The sequence below is a fragment of the Pristiophorus japonicus genome, chromosome 3 (assembly GCF_044704955.1).
Source record: "Pristiophorus japonicus isolate sPriJap1 chromosome 3, sPriJap1.hap1, whole genome shotgun sequence".
NCBI classification, from domain to species: domain Eukaryota; kingdom Metazoa; phylum Chordata; class Chondrichthyes; family Pristiophoridae; genus Pristiophorus; species Pristiophorus japonicus.
In genome coordinates, this window is record NC_091979.1 from 7,578,678 (window position 1) to 7,600,764 (window position 22,087).

Consider the following 22,087-nt stretch of genomic DNA (forward strand, 5'->3'; position numbering starts at 1 on the left):
CCTTCCCCCCTTCGCCCCCATCCCCCTTCCCCCCTTCCCCCTTCCCTTCCCCCTTCCCCCCCATTCCACCCTTCCCCCCTTCCCCCTCCCCCTTCCCCCTTCCCCCTTCCCCCTCCCCCTTCCCCCCCCTCCCCCCTTCCCCCTTCCCCCCCTCCCCCCTTCCCCCTTCCTCCCCTTCCCCCCTTCCCCATTCCACCCCCTTCCCCCCTTCCCCCCTTCCCCCTTCCTTCCCCCTTCCCCCTTCCTTCCCCCCTTCCCTCCCCCTTCCTTCCCACCCCCCTTCCCCCTTCCCCCCCTTCCCCCTTCCTTCCCCTTCCCCCTCCTTCCCCTTCCCCCCCTTCCCCCTTCCCCCTTCCCCCCTTCCCCCCTTCCCCCCTTCCCTTCCCCCCTTCCCCCTTCCCTCCCCCTTCCTTCCCCCCTTCCCCCTTCCCCCTCCCTTCCCCCTTCCCCCCCTTCCCCCTTCCTTCCCCCCTTCCCCCTCCCCCCCTTCCCCCTTCCCCCCCATTCCACCCTTCCCCCCTTCCCCCTTCCCCCTCCCCCCTTCCCCCCCCTCCCCCCTTCCCCCTTCCCCCTTCCCCCCCTCCCCCCTTCCCCCTTCCTCCCCTTCCCCCCTTCCCCATTCCACCCCCTTCCCCCTTCCCCCCTTCCCCCCCTTCCCCCCTTCCCCCTTCCTTCCCCCTTCCCCCTTCCTTCCCCCCTTCCCCCTTCCTTCCCCCCTTCCCTCCCCCTTCCTTCCCCCCTTCCCCCCCCTTCCCCCTTCCCCCCTTCCCCCTTCCTTCCCCCCTTCCCCCTCCCCCCTTCCCCCTTCCCCCCCTTCCCCCTTCCCCCCTTCCCCCCTTCCCCGCTTCCCCCTTCCTTCCCCCCTTCCCCCTTCCTTCCCCCCTTCCCCCTTCCCTCCCCCTTCCTTCCCCCTTCCCCCTTCCCCCCCTTCCCCCTTCCCCCCCTTCCCCCTTCCTTCCCCCCTTCCCCCTCCCCCCCTTCCCCCTCCCCCCTTCCCCCTTCCCCCCCCTTCCCCCCCTTCCCCCTTCCCCTTCCCCCCCTTCCCCCTCCCCCCCCTTCCCCCTTCCCCCCCCTTCCCCCCACCCACTCCTTTCAGCACACTCCCACGGCCTAGCCAGTGCCACTAAGTACCTGTTACCACGATCCCCCCCCTCCCTGAAATGTCTGCACTCCTCAAATTCTGCCCGCTTGAGCATCTCTGATAATCACTCCACCATTGGTGGCCGTGCCTTCAAGCTCTGGAACTCCCTCCCTAAACCTCTCCGACTCTCTTTCCCCCTTTAATTCCCCCTTAAAACCTACCTCTTTGACCAAGCTTTTGGTCATCTGCTGTAATTTCTTCTGATGTGGCTCAGTATCAATTTTTTGTTGTTGTTTTGTAACACCCCTGTGAAGCACCTTGTTTTAGTACGTTAAACATAGAAAATAGGTGCAGGAGTAGGCCATTCGGCCCTTATGGTCAATAAGATCATGGCTGATCATTCACCTCAGTACCCCATTCCTGCTTTCTCTCCATACCCCCCGATCCCTTTAGCCGTAAGGGCCATATCTAACTCCCTCTTGAATATATCTAACGAACTGGCCTCAACAACTTTCTGTGGTAGAGAATTCCACAGCTTCACAACTCTCTGAGTGAAGAAGTTTCTCCTCATCTCGGTCCTGTATGGCTTACCCCTTATCCTTAGACTGTGTCCCCTGGTTCTGGACTTCCCCAACATCGGGAACATTCTTCCTGCCTCTAATCTGTCCAATCCCATCTGAATTTTATATGTTTCTGTGAGATCCCCTCTCATTCTTCTAAATTCCGGTGAATATAAGCCTAGTCGATATATAAATACAAGTTGTTAGGGTGAGTATCTGTGATGATAGCCTGGTAAATTTCAAAACAAAAATTTGAATAGCGCCTTTCACCACCTACGGACAAACCCTAAGTGCTTTATAGCCAATGAAGTTCTTTTTGAAGTGTAGTCGCTGTTGTAATGTAGGAAATTGCAGCCAATTTGCACACAGCAAGCTCCCACAAACAGCAATATGATCAGATTATCTATTTTAATGATGTTGATTGAGGGATAAATATTAGCTCAGGACACCGGGGAGAACTCCCCTGCTCTTCTTTGATATAGTGCCATGGGATCTTTTACATTCACCTGAGAGCAGACGGGGCCTCGGTTTAACGTCTCATCCGAAAGACGGCCCCTCCGACAGTGCGGCGCTCCCTCAGTACTGCACTGGGAGTGTCAGCCTGGATTTATGAGCTCAAGTCCCTGGAGTGGGACTCGAACCCACAACCTTCTGACTCCGAGGCGAGAGTGCCACCCACTGAGCCACGGTCGAGATCTAGTCAGTTTTTCATCTGCTTAAAAAAAAATGATGTATCTATTTAGCAGGGACCCCCAGACTGATTTCACCCCAAAGAGGGTGAGGAAAGGTGGTGTTTAAGGAGGAGAGAGAGGCGGAGGAGTTTAGGGAGAGAATTCCAGAGTTTTGGGTCGAGGTGGGTCATCGCTCAGTCCTCTGATGCTCGGTGATCTGAGCTGGACTCACAGTATGGGTCTGAGCGGAGCTGTTTGAGCACGGCCTCCCCTGACGTTATTCTGCTGTTCTGACTCCACAGTCGAGGATGCTCTGCTTTGGTGGGATTGTTCTCCGTGGAGCAGAGAAGGTTAAGGAGAGATTTAAAAGGAGAGGTTCAAAATCACGATGGGTTTTGATAAAGTAAATGAGGAGCACCTGATTGCAGTGGCAGGAGCATCGGGAACCAGAGGGACACAGATTATGGTATTTGGCATCGGAAGCGAGGAGTGGGAGGTGGGGGGCTGGGGATAGGGGTGGTGGGAGATGAGCAACATGCCTAATAAGCTGCCAGGCCGTGCAGCCACACAACTCTTTGCCAGTCCCACACAGCCAGGATCGACATTTGCAATGTTAAAGTTCACACGAGCACAAATTTGAATGGGCTGTGCACCCAAAAAGAAATTACGGAGAACATTGGAGATGAGAATTTTTTTTACGCAGCGAGTTGTGATCTGGAACGCGCTGCCTAAAAGGGTGGTGGTAAACAGATTCAGTAGTAACTTTCAAAAAGAAATTAGGTAAATACTTGAAAAGGAAAAACATTGCAGGGCTGTGGGGAAAGAGTGGGGGCTAGGGATTGATTGAATCATGGAATTAAAGAAGCTTACAGCAAAGAAGGAGGCCATTTGGCCCATCGTTCTTGTGCCGGCTCTTTGAAAGATCACTCGTGCTTAGTCCCACATCACCAGTTTTAGAAACATAGAAAATAGGTGCAGGAGCAGGCCATTCGGCCCTTCGAGCCTGCACCACCATTCAATAAGATCATGGCTGATCATTCACCTCAGTACCCCTTTCCTGCTTTCTCTCCATACCCCAGGAAGAGTAGTGCAAGGAAGGTAGTGCAGGGGTCCCCTGTGGTCATCCCCCTGCAAAACAGATACACTGTTTTGAGTACTGTTGAGGGGGATGACTCATCAGGGGAGGGCAGCAGCAGCCAAGTTCATGGCACCGTGGCTGGCTCTGCTGCACAGGAGGGCAAGAAAAAGAGTGCGACAGCAACAGTGATAGGGGATTCAATGGTGAGGGGAATAGATAGGCGTTTCTGCGGCCGCGACCGAGACTCCAGGATGGTATGTTGCCTCCCTGGTGCAAGGGTCAAGGATGTCTCGGAGCGGGTGCAGGACATTCTGAAATGGGAGGGAGAACAGCCAGTTGTCGTGGTGCACATTGGTACCAACGACATAGGTAAAAAAAGGGATGAGGTCCTACGAAACGAATTTAAGGAGCTAGGAGCTAAATTAAAAAGTAGGACCTCAAAAGTAGTAATCTCGGGATTGCTACCAGTGCCACGTGATAGTCAGAGTAGGAATCGCAGGATAGCGCAGATGAATACGTGGCTTGAGCAGTGGTGCAGCAGGGGGGGATTCAAATTCCTGGGGCATTGGGACCGGTTCTGGGGGAGGTGGGACCAGTACAAACCCGACGGTCTGCACCTGGGCAGGACCGGAACCAATGTCCTAGGGGGAGTGTTTGCTAGTGCTGTTGGGGAGGATTTAAACTAATATGGCAGGGGGATGGGAACCAATGCAGGGAGACAGAGGGAAACAAAAAGGAGATGAGGAAAAGTGGAGGGCGGAGAAACCCAAGGCAAAGAACAAAAAGGGCCACTGTACAGCAAAATTCTAAAAGGACAAAGGGTGTTAAAAAAACAAGCCTGAAGGCTTTGTGTCTTAATGCAAGGAGTATCCGCAATAAGGTGGATGAATTAATTGTGCAAATAGATGTTAATAAATATGATGTGATTGGGATTACGGAGACATGGCTCCAGGATGATCAGGGCTGGGAACTCAACATTCAGGGGTATTCAACATTCAGGAAGGATAGAATAAAAGGAAAAGGAGGTGGGGTAGCATTGTTGGTTAAAGAGGAGATTAATGCAATAGTTAGGAAAGACATTAGCTTGGATGATGTGGAATCTATATGGGCAGAGCTGCAGAACACCAAAGGGCAAAAAACGTTAGTAGGAGTTGTGTACAGACCTCCAAACAGTAATAGGGATGTTGGGGAGGGCATCAAACAGGAAGTTAGGGGTGCATGCAATAAAGGTGTAGCAGTTATAATGGGTGACTTTAATATGCACATAGATTGGGCTAGCCAAACTGGAAGCAATACGGTGGAGGAGGATTTCCTGGAGTGCATAAGGGATGGTTTTCTAGACCAATATGTTGAGGAACCAACTAGGGGGGAGGCCATCTTAGACTGGGTGTTGTGTAATGAGAGAGGATTAATTAGCAATCTCATTGTGCGAGGCCCCTTGGGGAAGAGTGACCATAATATGGTGGAATTCTGCATTAGGATGGAGAATGAAACAGTAAATTCAGAGACCATGGTCCGGAACTTAAAGAAGGGTAACTTTGAAGGTATGAGGCGTGAATTGGCTAGGATAGATTGGCGAATGATACTTAGGGGGTTGACTGTGGATGGGCAATGGCAGACATTTAGAGACCGCATGGATGAATTACAACAATTGTACATTCCTGTCTGGCGTAAAAATAAAAAAGGGAAGGTGGCTCAACCGTGGCTATCTAGGGAAATCAGGGATAGTATTAAAGCCAAGGAAGTGGCATACAAATTGGCCAGAAATAGCAGCGAACCTGGGGACTGGGAGAAATTTAGAACTCAGCAGAGGAGGACAAAGGGTTTGATTAGGGCAGGGAAAATGGAGTACGAGAAGAAGCTTGCAGGGAACATTAAGGTGGATTGCAAAAGTTTCTATAGGTATGTAAAGGGAAAAAGGTTAGTAAAGACAAACGTAGGTCCCCTGCAGTCAGAATCAGGGGAAGTCATAACGGGGAACAAAGAAATGGCAGACCAATTGAACAAGTACTTTGGTTCGGTATTCACTAAGGAGGATACAAACAACCTTCCGGATATAAAAGGGGTCAGAGGGTCTAGTAAGGAGGGGGAACTGAGGGAAATCTTTATTAGTCGGGAAATTGTGTTGGGGAAATTGATGGGATTGAAGGCCGATAAAACCCCAGGGCCTGATGGACTGCATCCCAGAGTACTTAAGGAGGTGGCCTTGGAAATAGCGGATGCATTGACAGTCATTTTCCAACATTCCATTGACTCTGGATGCAGTGCCACTGTAACCCCACTTTTTAAAAAAGGAGGGAGAGAGAAAACAGGGAATTATAGACCGGTCAGCCTGACCTCAGTAGTGGGTAAAATGATGGAATCAATTATTAAGGATGTCATAGCAGTGCATCTGGAAAATGGTGACATGATAGGTCCAAGTCAGCATGGATTTGTGAAAGGGAAATCATGCTTGACAAATCTTCTGGAATTTTTTGAGGATGTTTCCAGTAAAGTGGACAAAGGAGAACCAGTTGATGTGGTATATTTGGACTTTCAGAAGGCTTTCAACAAGGTCCCACACAAGAGATTAATGTGCAAAGTTAAAGCACATGGGATTGGGGGGTAGTGTGCTGACGTGGATTGAGAACTGGTTGTCAGACAGGAAGCAAAGAGTAGGAGTAAACGGGTACTTTTCAGAATGGCAGGCAGTGACTAGTGGGGTGCCGCAAGGTTCTGTGCTGGGGCCCCAGCTGTTTACACTGTACATTAATGATTTAGACGAGGGGATTAAATGCAGTATCTCCAAATTTGCGGATGACACTAAGTTGGGTGGCAGTGTGAGCTGCGAGGAGGATGCTATTAGGCTGCAGAGTGACTTGGATAGGTTAGGTGAGTGGGCAAATGCATGGCAGATGAAGTATAATGTGGATAAATGTGAGGTTATCCACTTTGGTGGTAAAAACAGAGAGACAGACTATTATCTGAATGGTGACAGATTAGGAAAAGGGAAGGTGCAACGAGACCTGGGTGTCATGGTACATCAGTCATTGAAGGTTAGCATGCAGGTACAGCAGACGGTCAAGAAAGCAAATGGCATGTTGGCCTTCATAGCGAGGGGATTTGAATACAGGGGCAGGGAGGTGTTGCTACAGTTGTACATGGCCTTGGTGAGGCCACACCTGGAGTATTGTGTACAGTTTTGGTCTCCTAACTTGAGGAAGGACATTCTTGCTATTGAGGGAGTGCAGCGAAGATTCACCAGACTGATTCCCGGGATGGCGGGACTGACTTATCAAGAAAGACTGGATCAACTGGGCTTGTATTCACTGGAGTTCAGAAGAATGAGAGGGGACCTCATAGAAACGTTTAAAATTCTGACGGGTTTAGACAGGTTAGATGCAGGAAGAATGTTCCCAATGTTGGGGAAGTCCAGAACCAGGGGTCACAGTCTGAGGATAAGGGGTAAGCCATTTAGGACCGAGATGAGGAGAAACTTCTTCACCCAGAGAGTGGTGAACCTGTGGAATTCTCTACCACAGAAAGTTGTTGAGGCCAATTCACTAAATATATTCAAAAGGGAGTTAGATGAAGTCCTTACTACTCGGGGGATCAAGGGTTATGGCGAGAAAGCAGGAAGGGGGTACTGAAGTTTAATGTTCAGCCATGAACTCATTGAATGGCGGTGCAGGCTAGAAGGGCTGAATGGCCTGCTCCTGCACCTATTTTCTATGTTTCTATGATCCCTTTAGCCGTAAGGGCCATATCCAAGTCCCTTTTGAATATACCCAATGAACTGGCATCAACAACTCTCTGCGGCAGGGAATTTCACAGGTTAACAACTCTCTGAGTGAAGAAGTTTCTCCTCATCTCAGTCCAAAATGGCTTACCCCTTATCCTTAGACGATGTCCCCTGGTTCTGGACTTCCCCAACATCGGGAACATTCTTCCTGCATCTAACCTGTCCAGTCCCATCAGAATTTTATATGTTTCTATGAGATCCCCTCTCATCCTTCTAAATTCCAGTGAATACAGGCCCAGTTGATCCAGTCTCTCCACATATGTCAGTCCTGCCATCCTGGGAATCAGTCTGGTGAACCTTCGCTGCACACCCTCAATAACAAGAACGTCCTTCCTCAGATTAGGAGACCAAAATTGAATACAATATTCCAGGTGAGGCCTCACCAAGGCCCTGTACAACTGCCGTACGACCTCCCTGCTCCTATACTCAAATCCCCTAGCTTTGAAGGCCAACATACCATTTGTCTTCTTCACCACCTGCTGTACCTGCATGCCAACTTTCAGTGACTGATGAACCATGACACCCAGGTCTCGTTGCACCTCCCCTTTTCCTAATCTGCCGCCATTCAGATAATATTCTGCCTTTGTATTTTTGCCGCCAAAGTGGATAACCTCACATTTATCCACATTATACTGCATCTGCCACGTGTTTGCCCACTCACCTAACCTGTCCAAGTCACCCTGCAGCCTTTTAGTGTCCTATTTACAGCTCATACTGCCACCCAGCTTGGTGTCATCTGAAAACTTGGAGATATTACACTCAATTCCCTCATCCAAATTATTAATATATATTGTCAATAGTTGGGGTCCCAGCATTGAACCTTGCGGTACCCTATGAGTCACTGCTTGCCATTCTGAAAAGGACCCGTTTATCCTGACTCTGCTTCCTGTCTGCCAACCAGTTCTCTATCCACGTCAGTACATTACCCCTAATACCATGTGCTTTAATTTTGCACACCACTCTCTTGTGTGGGGCCTTGTCAAAAGCCTTTTGAAAGTCCAAATACACCACATCCACTGGTTCTCCCTTGTCCACTCTACCAGTTACATCCTCAAAAAATTCTCGAAGATTTGTCAAGCAGGATTTCTCTTTCATAAATCCATGCTGACTTAGACCGATCCTGTCACTGCTTTCCAAATGTGCTGTTACTTCATCTTTAATAATTGATTCCAACATTTCCCCACTACCGATGACAGGCTAACCTGTCTATAATTACCCGTTTTCTCTCTCCCTCCTTTCTTAAAAAGTGGTGTTACATTAGCTACACTCTAGTCCGTAGGAACCGATCCAGAGTCGATATACTGTTGGAAAATGATCATCAATGCATCCACTATTTCTAGGGCTACCTCCTTAGTCTGCATCCCAGAGTATCTATCAGGCCCCGGGGATTTATCTGCCTTCAATCCCATCAATTTCTCGAACACAATTTCCCGACTAATAAGGATTTCCTTCAGTTCCTCCTCCTCACTAGACCCTCGGTTCCCTAGTATTTCTGGAAGGTTATTTGTGTCTTCCTTCGTGAAGACAGAAGCAAAGTATTTGTTCAGTTGGTCTGCCATTTCTTTGTTCCCCATTATAAATTCACCTGAATCTGACTGCAAGGGACCTACGTTTGTTTTCACTAATCTTTTTCTCTTCACATATCTATCGAAGCTTTTGCAGTCAATTTTTATGTTCCCAGTAAGCTTCCTCTCACACTCTATTTTCCCCCTCCAAAATTAAACCCTTTGTCCTCCTCTGCTGTATTATAAAATTCTCCCAGTCCTCAGGTTTGCTGCTATTTCTGGCCAATTTATATGCCTCGTCCTTGGATTTAACACTATCCTTAATTTCCCTTGTTAGCCACAGTTGAGCCACCTTCCCCATTTTATTTTTACTCCAGACAGGGATGTACAATTGTTGAAGTTCATCCATGTGATCTTTAAATGTTTGCCATTGCCTATCCACCGTCAACCCTTTATGTATCACTCACCAGTCTATTCTAGCCAATTCACGTCTCATACCATTGAAGTTACCTTTCCTTAAGTTCAGGACCCTAGTCTCTGAATTAACTGTGTCACTCTCCATCTTAATAAAGAATTCTACCATATTATGGTCACTCCTCCCCATGGGGCCTCGCTCAACAAGATTGCTAATTAGTCCTTTCTCATTACACATCACCCAGTCTAGGATGGCCAGCCTCTAGTTGGTTCCTCGACATATTGGTCTGGAAAACCATCCCATAATACACTCCAGGAAATCCTCTTCCACCGCATTGCTACCAGTTTGGTTAGCCCAATCAATATGTAGATAAAAGTCGCCCATAATAACTGCTGTACCTTTATTGCACGTATCCCTAATTTCTTGTTTGGTGCTGTCCCCAACCTCACTACTACCATTTGGTGGTCTGTACACAACTCCCACCAGCGTTTTCTGCCCTTTGGTATTCCGTAGCTCCACCCATACAGATTCCACATCATCCAAGCTAATGTCCTTCCTTACTATTGCATTAATTTCCTCTTTAACCAGCAACGCCACCCCGCCTCCTTATCCTTTCTGTCTATCCTTCCTAAATGCTGAATACCACTGGATGTTGAGTTCCCAGCCTTGGTCACCCTGGAGCCATGTCTCCGTGATGCCAATTACATCATATCCGTTAACTGCTATCTGCGCAGTTAATTCGTCCACCTTATTCCGAATACCCTTCGCATTAAGGCACAGAGCCTTCAGGCTTGTCTTTTTAACACACTTTGCACTTTTAGAATTTTGCTGTAATGTGGCCCTTTTTGCTTTTTGCCTTGTGTTTCTCTGCCCTCCACTTTTACTTTTCTTCTTTCTATCTTTTGCTTCTGCCCCCATTCTACTTCCCTCTGTCTCCCTGCATAGGTTCCCATCCCCCTGCCATATTAGTTTAACCCCTCTACAACAGCTCTAGCAAACACTCCCCCTCGGACATTGGTTCCGGTCCTGCCCAGGTGCAGACTGTCCGGTTTGTACTGGTCCCACCACCTCCAGAACCGGTTCCAATTCCCCAGGAATTTGAATCCCTCCCTTCTGCACCACTCCTCAAGCCACGTATTCACCTGAGCTATCCTGCGATTCCTACTCTGACTAGCACGTGGCACTGGTAGCAATCCTGAGATTACTACTTTTGAGGTCCTACTTTTTAATTTAGCTCCTAGCTCTCTAAATTTTGTCCGTAACCCTGAAGTTTCTCATCCTCAAGAACCCGTCCAACTCCATCTTAGAATTATTTATGGAATGGGGGTGCGTTCCAGATCTCGACAGCTCTGAGTGAAAACATTTCTCCTCCTCTCCCCGCTCGATCTTTTCCCAATGATTTTGAATCCATGACCTCTAGTTATTGACCCACACGCCACAGGGAATAGTTTTGGTGAGTGGGCCAAGAACTGTATTGCTAAGTGCTGCAGTACAGCGGGACCTGGGGGTACTTGTGCATGAAACACAAAAGGATAGTATGCAGGTACAGCAAGTGATCAGGAAGGCCAATGGAATCTTGGCCTTTATTGCAAAGGGGATGGAGTATAAAAGCAGGGAAGTCTTGCTACAGTTATACAGGGTATTGGTGAGGCCACACCTGGAATACTGCGGGCAGTTTTGGTTTCCATATTTACGAAAGGATATACTTGCTTTGGAGGCAGTTCAGAGAAGGTTCACTAGGTTGATTCTGGGGATGAGAGGGTTGACTTATGAGGAAAGTTGAGTAGGTTGGGCCTCTACTCATTGGAATTCAGAAGAATGAGAGGTGATCTTATCGAAACGTATAAGATTATGAGGGGGCTCGACAAGGTGGATGCAGAGAGGATGTTTCCACTGATGGGGGAGACTAGAACTAGGGGGCATGATCTTAGAATAAGGGGCCACACATTTAAAACTGAGATGAGGAGAAATTTCTTCTCCCAGACGGTTGTAAATCTGTGGAATTCGCTGCCTCAGAGAGCTGTGGAAGCTGGGACATTGAATAAACTTAAGACAGAAATAGACAGTTTCTTAAACGATAAGGGAATAAGGGGTTATGGGGAGCGGGCAGGGAAGTGGAGCTGAGTCCATGATCAGATAAGCCATGATCTTATTGAATGGCGGAGCAGGCTCGAGGGGCCGTATGGCCTACTCCTGCTCCTATTTCTTATCTACTAGAGGTCACAGATTCAAAACTGGACCGCTCTTTCAAAGAACCACGCAGGCACGATGGGCCGAATGGCCTCCTCCTGTGATGTATGATTCCCCAGCCGTAGCTCCGCTCAGTTTGCCAAAATAACGATTTCCTTTTAACAGAAGTTTTTTTCCCCCACATCTGCAGGCTCCAGACGGGCACATCTTCCTCGAAGCCTTCTCCCCGGTTTACAAATACGCTCAGGACTTCCTGGTGGCCATCGCGGAGCCCGTGTGCAGACCCACGCACGCGCACGAGTACAAGCTGACGGCGTACTCCCTGTACGCCGCTGTGAGTGTCGGGCTGCAGACCAGTGACATCATCGAGTATCTGCAGAAACTCAGCAAGACCTCGATTCCGGACGGGATCCTACAGTTCATTAAGGTGAATGGTTTTTAGTACTTGCCCTCGGGATGTGGGTGACACTGATGAGGCTGTTTTTCTTATCCATTGGGCATAGGTTTGTGGGCTGTTTCCAGTTTATATAAACCCTTTCTCACACTGCAGCGGGAGAAACCACCAAGTCGGACTTTCCGAGTTAGAATCATAGGGGCCGATTTTCAGCAAGGCCTCCGTCCGCCCAAGTGCCGTGCAAAGTGGTGCCGATGGCCGCTGAAGTACCTGGTGGTACTTTGGGCGGGATATCCATGAGGAAGGTCCCTCGAAGGTCAGTGGGTGGCAAATGGAAGATGTACACCGCCAATCTGGGCGGCAGCGGGCGGAAGGTCGCATTCTCGGCGGGAGAGGCGCTTGCCGCCCAAGTGCCGCCAGGGATCGAGCTGTGCCCATGGAATGGTCGAAGACCTGAAAATAAAAATCACACACAAAAAATACAAAAACTCCGAAGACCTTCAGGGGACCCCATGCAGGTAAGTCGCTGTTAAAATTAAAAAAAAAATGTTCACTTACCTTTTTTTCGGGTTCTTCAGACTGACCGCTGGGGACAGACCAGCCTGCAGTGCACCCCTGTTCTGCCGCCGACTCCTGCCCACAGGAATCTGGGAGCTCGGCGGGCGGGAGCTCAGTTCCGCCAGTTTGCTGTCTGCTGGGCGGTTCCCGGCGGCTCTCCCCTCCCGTCCCGCTCCAGGCCACCTCCAAAGTGGCACTGGGCGGATCTGTAGGAGGAATGTCGGCGGGAGTGGGCGGGCTACGGGCTGCTGAAAATCGGCCCCATGGAATGGTTACAGTACAGAAGGAGGCCATTTGGCCCGTCGAGACTGTGCCGGCTCTTAGCAAGAGCACCTCAGCGAGTCCCACTCCCCCGCCCTTTCCCCGTAGTCGTGCAATTTTTTTTCCTTCGGATACTTATCTAATTCCCTTTTGAAAGCCATGATTGAATCTGACCCCATCACCCTTTCAGGTAGCGCGTTCCAGATCCTAACCACTCGCTGCGTAAAGAACATTTTTCCTCATGTTGCCTTTGGTTCTACTGTCAAATCACCTTAAATCTGTGTCCTCTGGTTCTTGACCCCTCCACGAATGGGAACAGTTTCTCTCTTATCTACTCTGTCCAGACCCCTCATGATTTTGAACACCTCGATCAAATCTCCTCTCAACCTTCTCTGCTCCAAGGAGAACAACCCCAGCTTCTCCAGTCTATCCACGTAACTGAAGACTTTCATCCCTGGAACCATTCTTGTAAATCTTTTTGGCCTTCATTGCAAAAGGAGTTGAGTACAGGAGCAAGGATGTCTTACTACAGTTATACAGGGCCTTGGTGAGACCGCACCTGGAGTATTGTGTGCAGTTTTGGTCTCCTTACCTAAGAAAGGATATACTTGCCATAGAGGGAGTTCAGTGAAGGTTCACCAGACTGATTCCTGGGATGGCAGGACTGTCATATGAGGAGAGATTGGGTCGACTAGGCCTGTACTCACTAGAGTTTAGAAGAGGCCGCGAGGTCGGGCGGTGCATCGCTGAGTCGGGAGTAGTGTGAGTTCGTGGTCGGAGAGGTGTGCTTGTTCAGCTACAGGGAGAAGGCAAAAAAAGTAGAAAGAAATAGAAAAGTGACGTCACAGCCAAGGGGGTAAGTGACTGGCTGGTGATTGGTAAGTAGTTTTTTCTTTTTTCTCTTCGATATCAGTGAGTAACTTTTAACACTGTTGTTGCCAATTTAAGTTAATCTAAGGGTTAAGTCATGGCAGGAGAGCTCGGACACATGTTATGCTTCTCCTGTACTATGTGGGAAATCAGGGACGCCTCCGATGTCCCTGAGGACTATGTGTGCGGGAAGTGTATCCGCCTCCAGCTTCTGACGAACCGCGTTGCAGAATTGGAGCTGAAGGTGGATTCACTCTGGAGCATCCACGATGCTGAGAATGACGAGAATAGCATGTTTAGTGAGTTGGTCTTACCGCAGGTAAAGTGTCCTCAGCCAGATAGGGAATGGAAGACCAACAGGAAGAGCAGTGCAAGGAAGGTAGTGCAGGGGTCCCCTGCGGTCATCCCCCTGCAAAACACCGCTTTGAGTACTGTTGAGGGGGATGACTCATCAGCGGAGAGCAGCAGCAGCCAAGTTCGTGGCACCGTGGCTGGCTCTGCTGCACAGGAGGGCAGGAAAAAGAGTGGGAGAGCGATAGTGATAGGGGATTCAATTGTAAGGAGAATAGATAGGCGATTCTGCGGCCGCAACCGAGACTCCAGGATGGTATGTTGCCTCCCTGGCGCAAGGGTCATGGATGTCTTGGAGCGGGTGCAGGACATTCTGAAAAAGGAGGGTGAACAGCCAGTTGTCGTGGTGCACAAAAAAACGGGATGAGGTCCTACGAGACGAATTTAAGGAGCTAGGAGCTAAATTTAAAAGTAGGACCTCAAGTAGTAATCTCGGGTTGCTACCAGTGCCACGTGCTAGTCAGAGTAGGAATCGCAGGATAGCTCAGATGAATACGTGGCTTGAGCAGTGGTGCAGCAGGGACATTGGAACCGGTTCTAGGGGAGGTGGGACCAGTACAAACCGGACAGTCTGCACCTGGGCAGGACCGGAACCAATGTCCGAGGGGGAGTGTTTGCTAGTGCTGTTGGGGAGGGGTTAAACTAATATGGCAGGGGGATGGGAACCAATGCAGGGAGACAGAGGGAAACAAAATGGAAACAGAAGCAAAAGACAGAAAGGAGATGAGTAAAAGTGGAGGGCAGAGAAACCCAAGGCAAAAAACAAAAAGGGCCACTTTGCAGCAAAATTCTAAAGGGTCTAAGTGTGTTAAAAAGGCAAGCCTGAAGGCTCTCTGCCTCAATGCGAGGAGTATTCGGAATAAGGTGGACGAATTAACTGCGCAGATAGCAGTTAATGGATACGATGTGGTTGGCATCACGGAGACATGGCTCCAGGGTGACCAAGGCTGGGAACTCAACATCCAGGGGTATTCAGCATTTAGGAAGGATAGACAGAAAGGAAAAGGAGGCGAGGTGGTTAAAGAGGAAATTAATGCAATTGTAAGGAAAGACATTAGCTTGGATGGTGTGGAATCGGTATGGGTGGAACTACTGAATATCAAGGGGCAGAAAACGCTAGTGGGAGGTGTGTGCAGACCTCCAAACACTAGTAATGATGTTGGGGAGGGCATCAAACAGGAAATTAGAGGTGCATGCAATAAAGATGCAGCAGTTATCATGGGTGGCTTTAATATGCTTATAGATTGGGCTAACCAAACTGGAAACAATACGGTGGAGGAGGATTTCCTGGAGTGCATAAGGGATGGTTTTCTAGACCAATATGTCGAGGAACCAACTAGGAGGGAGGCCATCTTAGACTGGGTGTTGTGTAATGAGAGAGGATTAATTAGCAATCTCGTTGTGCGAGGCCTCTTGGGGAAGAGTGACCATAATATGGTGGAATTCTACATTAGGATGGAGAATGAAACAGTTAATTCAGAGACCATGGTCCAGAACGTAAAGAAGGGTAACTTTGAAGGTATGAGGCGTGAATTGGCTAGGATAGATTGGTGAATGATGCTTAAGGGGTTGACAGTGGATGGGCAATGGCAGACATTTAGAGACTGCATGGATGAACTACAACAATTGTACATCCCTGTCTGGCGTAAAAATAAAAAAGGGAAGGTGGCTCAACCGTGGCTATCAAGGGAAATCAGGGATAGTATTAAAGCCAAGGAAGTGGCATACAAATTGGCCAGAAATAGCAGCGAACCCGGGGACTGAGAGAAATTTAGAACCCAGCAGAGGAGGACAAAGGGTTTGATTAGGGCAGGGAAAATAGAGTACGAGAGGAAGCTTGCAGGGAACATTAAAATGGACTGCAAAAGCTTCTATAGATATGTAAAGAGAAAAAGGTTAGTAAAGACAAACGTAGGTCCCCTGCAGTCAGAATCAGGGGAATTCATAACTGGGAACAAAGAAATGGCAGACCAATTGAACAAATACTTTGGTTCGGTATTCACTAAGGAGGACACAAACACCCTTCCGGATATAAAAGGGGTCAGAGGGTATAGTAAGAAGGAGGAACTGAGGGAAATCCTTATTAGTCGGGAAATTGTGTTGGGGAAATTGATGGGATTGAAGGCCGATAAATCCCCAGGGCCTGATGGTCTGCATCCCAGAGTACTTAAGGAGGTGGCCTTGGAATTAGCGGATGTATTGACAGTCATTTTCCAACATTACATAGACTCTGGATCAGTTCCAATGGAGTGGAGGGCAGCCAATGTAACCCCACTTTTTAAAAAAGGAGGGAGAGAGAAAACGGGGAATTATAGACCGGTCAGCCTGACATCGGTAGTGGGTAAAATGATGGAATCAATTGTTAAGGATGTCATAGCAGCGCATTTGGAAAGAGGTGACATGATAGGTCCAAGTCAGCATGGATTTGTGAAAGGGAAATCATGCTTGACAAATCTTCTGGAATTTTTTAAGGATGTTTCCAGTAGAGTGGACAAGGGAGAACCAGTTGGTGTGGTGCATTTGGACTTTCAGAAGGCTTTCGACAAGGTCCCACACAAGAGATTAATGTGCAAAGTTAAAGCACATGTGATTGGGGGTAGTGTGCTGACGTGGATTGAGAACTGGTTGGCAGACAGGAAGCAAAGAGTAGGAGTAAATGGGTACTTTTCAGAATGGCAGGCAGTGACTAGTGGGGTACCGCAAGGTTCTGTGCTGGGGCCCCAGGTGTTTACATTGTACATTAATGATTTAGATGATTATACTTCATCTGCCATGCATTTTCTCCAAATTTGCGGATGACACTAAGTTGGGTGGCAGTGTGAGCTGCGAGGAGGATGCTATGAGGCTGCAGAGCGACTTGGATAGGTTAGGTGAGTGGGCAAATGCATGGCAGATGAAGTATAATGTGGATAAATGTGAGGTTATCCACTTTGGAGGTAAAAACAGAGAGACATGTCAGTCCCGCCATCCCGGGAATCAGTCTGGTGAACCTTCGCTGCACTGCCTCAATAGCAAGAATGTCCTTCCTCAAGTTTGGAGACCAAAACTGTACACAATACTCCAGGTGTGGCCTCACCAAAGCCCTGTACAACTGTAGCAACACCTCCCTGCCCCTGTACTCAAATCCCCTCGCTATGAAGGCCAACATACCATTTGCTTTCTTAATGGGCTTGTATTCACTGGAGTTCAGACGAATGAGAGGGGATCTCATAGAAATGTTTAAAATTCTGACGGGTTGAGACAGGTTAGATGCAGGAAGAATGTTCCCAATGTTGGGGAAGTCCAGAACCAGGGGTCACAGTCTAAGGATAAGGGGTAAGCTATTTAGGACCGAGATGAGGAGAAACTTCTTCACCCAGAGAGTGGTGAACCTGTGGAATTCTCTACCACAGAAAGTAGTTGAGGCCAATTCACTAAATATATTCAAAAAGGAGTTAGATGTAGTCCTTACTACTAGGGGGATCAAGGGGTATGGCGAGAAAGCAGGAATGGGGTACTGAAGTTGCATGTTCAGCCATGAACTCATTGAATGGCGGTGCAGGCTCGAAGAGCCGAATGGCCTACTCCTGCACCTATTTTCTATGTTTCTATGAATGAGAGGGGATTTCATTGAAATGTATAAAATTCTGACGGGGTTGGACAGACTGGATGCAGGGAGGATGTTTCCCCTGGCTGGGTAGTCGAGAACAAGGGGTCACAGTCTCGGGATACGGGGTATGAAATTTAGGGCCGAGATGAGGAGAAATGTTTTCACTCAGAGGGTGATGAACCTGTGGAATTCTCTGCCACAGAAGGCTGTGGAGGCCAAGTCACTGAATATATTTAAGAGGGAGATAGATAAATTCCTAGACACAAAAGGGGTATGGGGAAAAAGTGGGAATATGTTGTTGAGATAGTGGATAGTGTTGAAGTGCAGGCTCGAAGGGCCGAATGGCCTACTACTGCTCCTAGTTTCTTTGTTTCTGCACCCTCTTCACATCCTTCCTAAAGTGCAGTTGGCCAGAATTGGATACAATACTCCAGTTGGGGCTGAACCTGTGTTTTATACTGGTTCATCATAACTTCCTTACTTTTGTACTCTATGCCTCTATTTATGAAGCCCAGGATCCTGTATGAATTTCTAACCGCTTTCTCAACCTGCCCTGCCACCTTCAATGATTTGTGTACATATACTCCCAGGTCTCCCTGTTCATGCACTCCCTTTAGAATTGTACCCTTTAGTTTATATTGTCTCTCCTCATTCTTTCTACCAAAATGTGTCATTTCGCACTTTTCTGTGTTAAATTTCATCTGCCACATGCCTGCCCATTCCACCAGCCTGTCTATGTCCTCTTGAAGTCTGTCCCTCTCCTCCTCACTATTCACTATACTTCACTATACAGTTTAGTGTCATCTTCAAATTTTGAAATAGTGCACTGCACACCAAATCCAAATCATTAATATGTATCTAGAAAAGCAGTGGACCTAGTACCCCTGGGGAACACCACTGTATACCTTCCTCCAGTCCGATAAACAACCGTTCACCACTACTCTCTGTTTCCTGTCACTGAGCCCATTCTGTATCCATGCTGCCACTGTCCTTTTTATTCCATGGGCTTCAACTTTGCTACAAGCCTATTATGTGGCACTTTATCAAATGCCTTATGGAAATCCATGAACATCACATCAACCAGATTGCCCTCATTATCCCTCTGTTACTTCATCGAAAAATTCAATCAAGTTAGTTAAACACGATTTGCCTTTAACAAATCCGTGCTGGCTTTCCTTAATTTATCCACATGTGTCCAAGTGACTGTTAATTTTGCCTCAGATTATCATTTCTAAAACCTTCCCCAGCACCGAGGCTAAACTGACCGGCCTGTAGTTGCTGGGTTTATCCTTACACCCTTTTTTGAACAAGGGTATAACATTTGCAATTCTCCAGTCCTCTGGCACCACGCCCCGGAGGATTATGGTCAATACCTCTGCAATTTCCACCTTTACTTCCCTCAGCATCCTAGGATGCATCCCATCCGGTCATGGAGACTTATCTACTTTAAGTACAGCCAACCGTTCTAGCACCTCCTCTTTATCAATTTTTATCCCATCCAATATCTCAACTATCTCCTCTTTCACGATGACTTTAGCATCATCTTCCTTGGTGAAGACGGATGCAAGGTACTCATTTAGTACCTCATCCAAGCTCTCTGCCTCCATTCATAGGTCTCCTTTTTGGTCCTTAATTAGCCTCACCCCTCCTCTTCCTACCCATTTACTTTTTATTTGCCTATAGAAGACTTTTGGATTCCCTTTTATGTTAGCTGCCAGTCTATTCTCACATTCTCCCTTTCCCCCTCTTATTTCCTTTTTCACTTCCCCTCTGAACTTTCTATGTTCAGCCTGGTTCTCACGTATTCTCAACCTGACATTTTTCTGTTTCTTCTGACTCTCTACCTCTCTTATCATCCAGGGAGCTCTGACTTTATCTGCCCTACCTTTCCCCCTCGTGGGGATGTACCTCGACTGTGCCCGAACCATCTCCTCTTTAAAGGCAGCCCATTGTTCGATTACACTTTTGCCTGACAATCTTGAATTCCAATTTACCCGGCCCCGATCCATTCTCAACCCACTGAAATTTGCTTTCCTCTAATTAAGTATTTTGACTCTAGATTGCTCCCTGTCCTTTTCCATAGCTAGTCTAAACCTTATGATACTGTGGTCACTGTTCCCTCACTGTTCCTCTACTACCACTTGCTCCATTTGATCTACCTCATTCCCCAGAACCAGATCCAGCAATGCCTCCTTCCTCGTTGGGCCAGAAACATACTGATCCAGAAAGTTCTCCTGAACACACGTCAGAAATTCTTCTCCCTCTCTGCACTTTACCCTATTACAATCCCAGTCTATAATAGGAGAGTTGAAGTCCCCCATCATCACTACTCTATAGTTCTCACATCTCCTTGTAATTTCCCTGCAGAATCGGCGGCCTATAGAATACACCTGATATTGTAATGGCACCTCTATTGTTTCTCAACTCCAACCAAATAGATTGTGTCCTTGACCCCTCCAGGACATCCTCTCTCTCTCATATTCCCCTCAATCAATACTGCCACCCCATCTCCTTTCTTTCCTGAACACCTTATATCCAGGAATATTTAGTACCCAATCCTGACCTTTTTTGAGCCAGATCTCCATTATTGTCACAACATCATATTCCCACATGTCTGTTTGCACCTGCAGCTCACCAACCTTATTTACCACACTTCGTGCATTCTCACACATGCACTGTAAACCTAACTTAAACACCTTGTATTTTCTCTTAGTCTGATCCCACCTAATACTGTACTATCTCTTACTATAGTGCTATCTGCCTCTTCCAATCCTTTGTGCACCTTGTTTCTCCTTTCTAATGCTACATCCTGGTGCCCATCCCCCTGCCATATTAGTTTAAACCCGCCCCAACAGCACTAGCATCGCCCCCCCCCCCCCCCCCCCAAGCCTGTGAGGATATTGATCCTGGCTCTGTTGAGGTGCAACCCGTCCGGTCTGCACAGGTCCCACCTCCCCCAGAACTGGTCTGAATGTCCCTCCATTCTGCACAATTTCTCCAGCCACGCATTCATCCACTTTATCCCCCTATTTCTACGCTCACTCGCGCGTGGCACCGGGAGAAATCCGGAGATTACTACCTTTTGAGGTCCTGCTTTTTAATCTCTTTCCTCGTTCCCTAAAATCTGCCTGCAGGGCCTCATCTCTCTTTCTACCTATGTTGTTGATACCGATATGGACCACGACCTCTGGCTGGTCACCCTCAGTGTTCTACAGCTGCTCAATGACATCCTTGACCCTGGCACCAGGGAGGCAATATACCATTCTGGAATCATGTCTGCGGCCGCAGAAACTCCTGTCTGATCCCCAAACTATTGAATCCCCTATCACTATTGCCTTCCCGATCTGCCCCCCCCCTCCCTCTGTGCAGCTGAGCCACCCGTGGTGCCGTGGACTTGACTCTGGCTGCACTCCCCAGAGGAACCATTGCCCTCACCGAATACCGGTTAGCGAGCAAGATGCACTCTGGACGCCTGCACTACTTGCCTGTTCCTCCTCTTCTATCTGGCGGTCACCCATTCTCTCTTTGCCTGCACACTCTTAAACTGCGGGGTGTCCATCTCCTGAAACGTGCGATCCACGTAGCTCGCGGATCCACCACAGTGACGCCAGCTGCTGGTCACGCTCCGAAACCCGGAGCTCGAGCTCCTCCAGCCGATGACACTTCCTGCACACGTGGTTGTCCAGAACACGGGAAGCGTCCTGGAGTCTCCACATGGCACAGTATGCGCGTTCCACAGAACTGAGGTGCCCTGCCATGCCTCTATTTAATAGATTATTAACCAACTTAGCAGAAATAAACTTAAAACTTAAAAAAACACTCACCAGCTACTCACCAATCAGCTTCTTCCCCTGTGCTGATGTCACTTTAGGTTTTTTAACTCTGTGTCGCTCTTTCAAATTCTATCTGTGTTGAGTTGCTCCCAGCTCGGGTCCGCCGCCTCTGGTCTCGGGCCTGCTCTTGTCGCGCTCTTTATCCCCACTCAGCTCCCAGCTCTGCTCCTGCTCAGGTCCACCACCTCCGGAGTTGTTGTGATCTGGGACGCGCTGCCTGAAAGGGTGGTGGTTGCAGATTCGATAGTCACTTTCAAAAGCGAATTGGATAAATACTTGAAGAGGAAAAAACTTCAGGCATACGGGATAACAGCAGGGGGAGTGGGATTAATTGAATAGTTCTTTCAGAGAGTCGGCACAGGCAAGATGGACCAAATAGCCTCCTTCTGTGCTCTTATCATTCTCTGATTCTATGTACGTAGTGAGAGACTGAGTCACGTGTAGGCCAGACAGGGTAAGGGGTGAAGGTTACCTTCTCTGAAGAATGTTCGAAAGCAGGAATGGGGTACTGAAGTTGCATGTTCAGCCATGAACTCATTGAATGGCGGTGCAGGCTCGAAGGGCCGAATGGCCTACTCCTGCACCTATTTTCTATGTTTCTATGTTCGTGTTGTGCGAACGGCAATTTCGCTAGTCGTGTGACGAGTAGTTGCCTGTGACGGTTTTTGAGTTCAATTTCAAATGACACACTCGATAATGGTAGTACCGTTAATGTTCATTTAATACAGAAGAAGTACAAGACTCAGTCCTTATACTTTATAGTTACCCAATAGGTCCGGTCCGTACTAACACTGTTCCGTCAAGGGTCTCTTCCCTGGCACCTACTTCTATCGAGTGTTGCTCCTAGGTTCTCATGATGGACGGTCCAAACCTGTCTATATTTATACCTTTCTTCTGCCCGTTCTGTTCCAACCAAAACTGTCGAGTTGGCTCCCGGTAAGTCTGAGGTG

At 48.3% G+C, this 22,087-nt stretch overlaps 1 protein-coding gene across 2 annotated transcripts in view; it reads left to right on the plus strand.

The window, feature by feature from the left end:
• Positions 1-22,087, plus strand: part of ercc3 (excision repair cross-complementation group 3) — a 69,055-nt gene that overhangs the window by 5,684 nt on the left and 41,284 nt on the right. The window contains exon 3 of one of the 2 annotated variants that reach the window (XM_070875162.1): positions 11,472-11,708. In XM_070875162.1, coding sequence (XP_070731263.1) covers positions 11,472-11,708 — 237 coding nt within the window. Of the gene's footprint in view, positions 1-11,471; positions 11,709-11,914; positions 12,194-22,087 lie in introns of those variants that run through there. The other variant, XM_070875163.1, reaches the window with a different exon arrangement.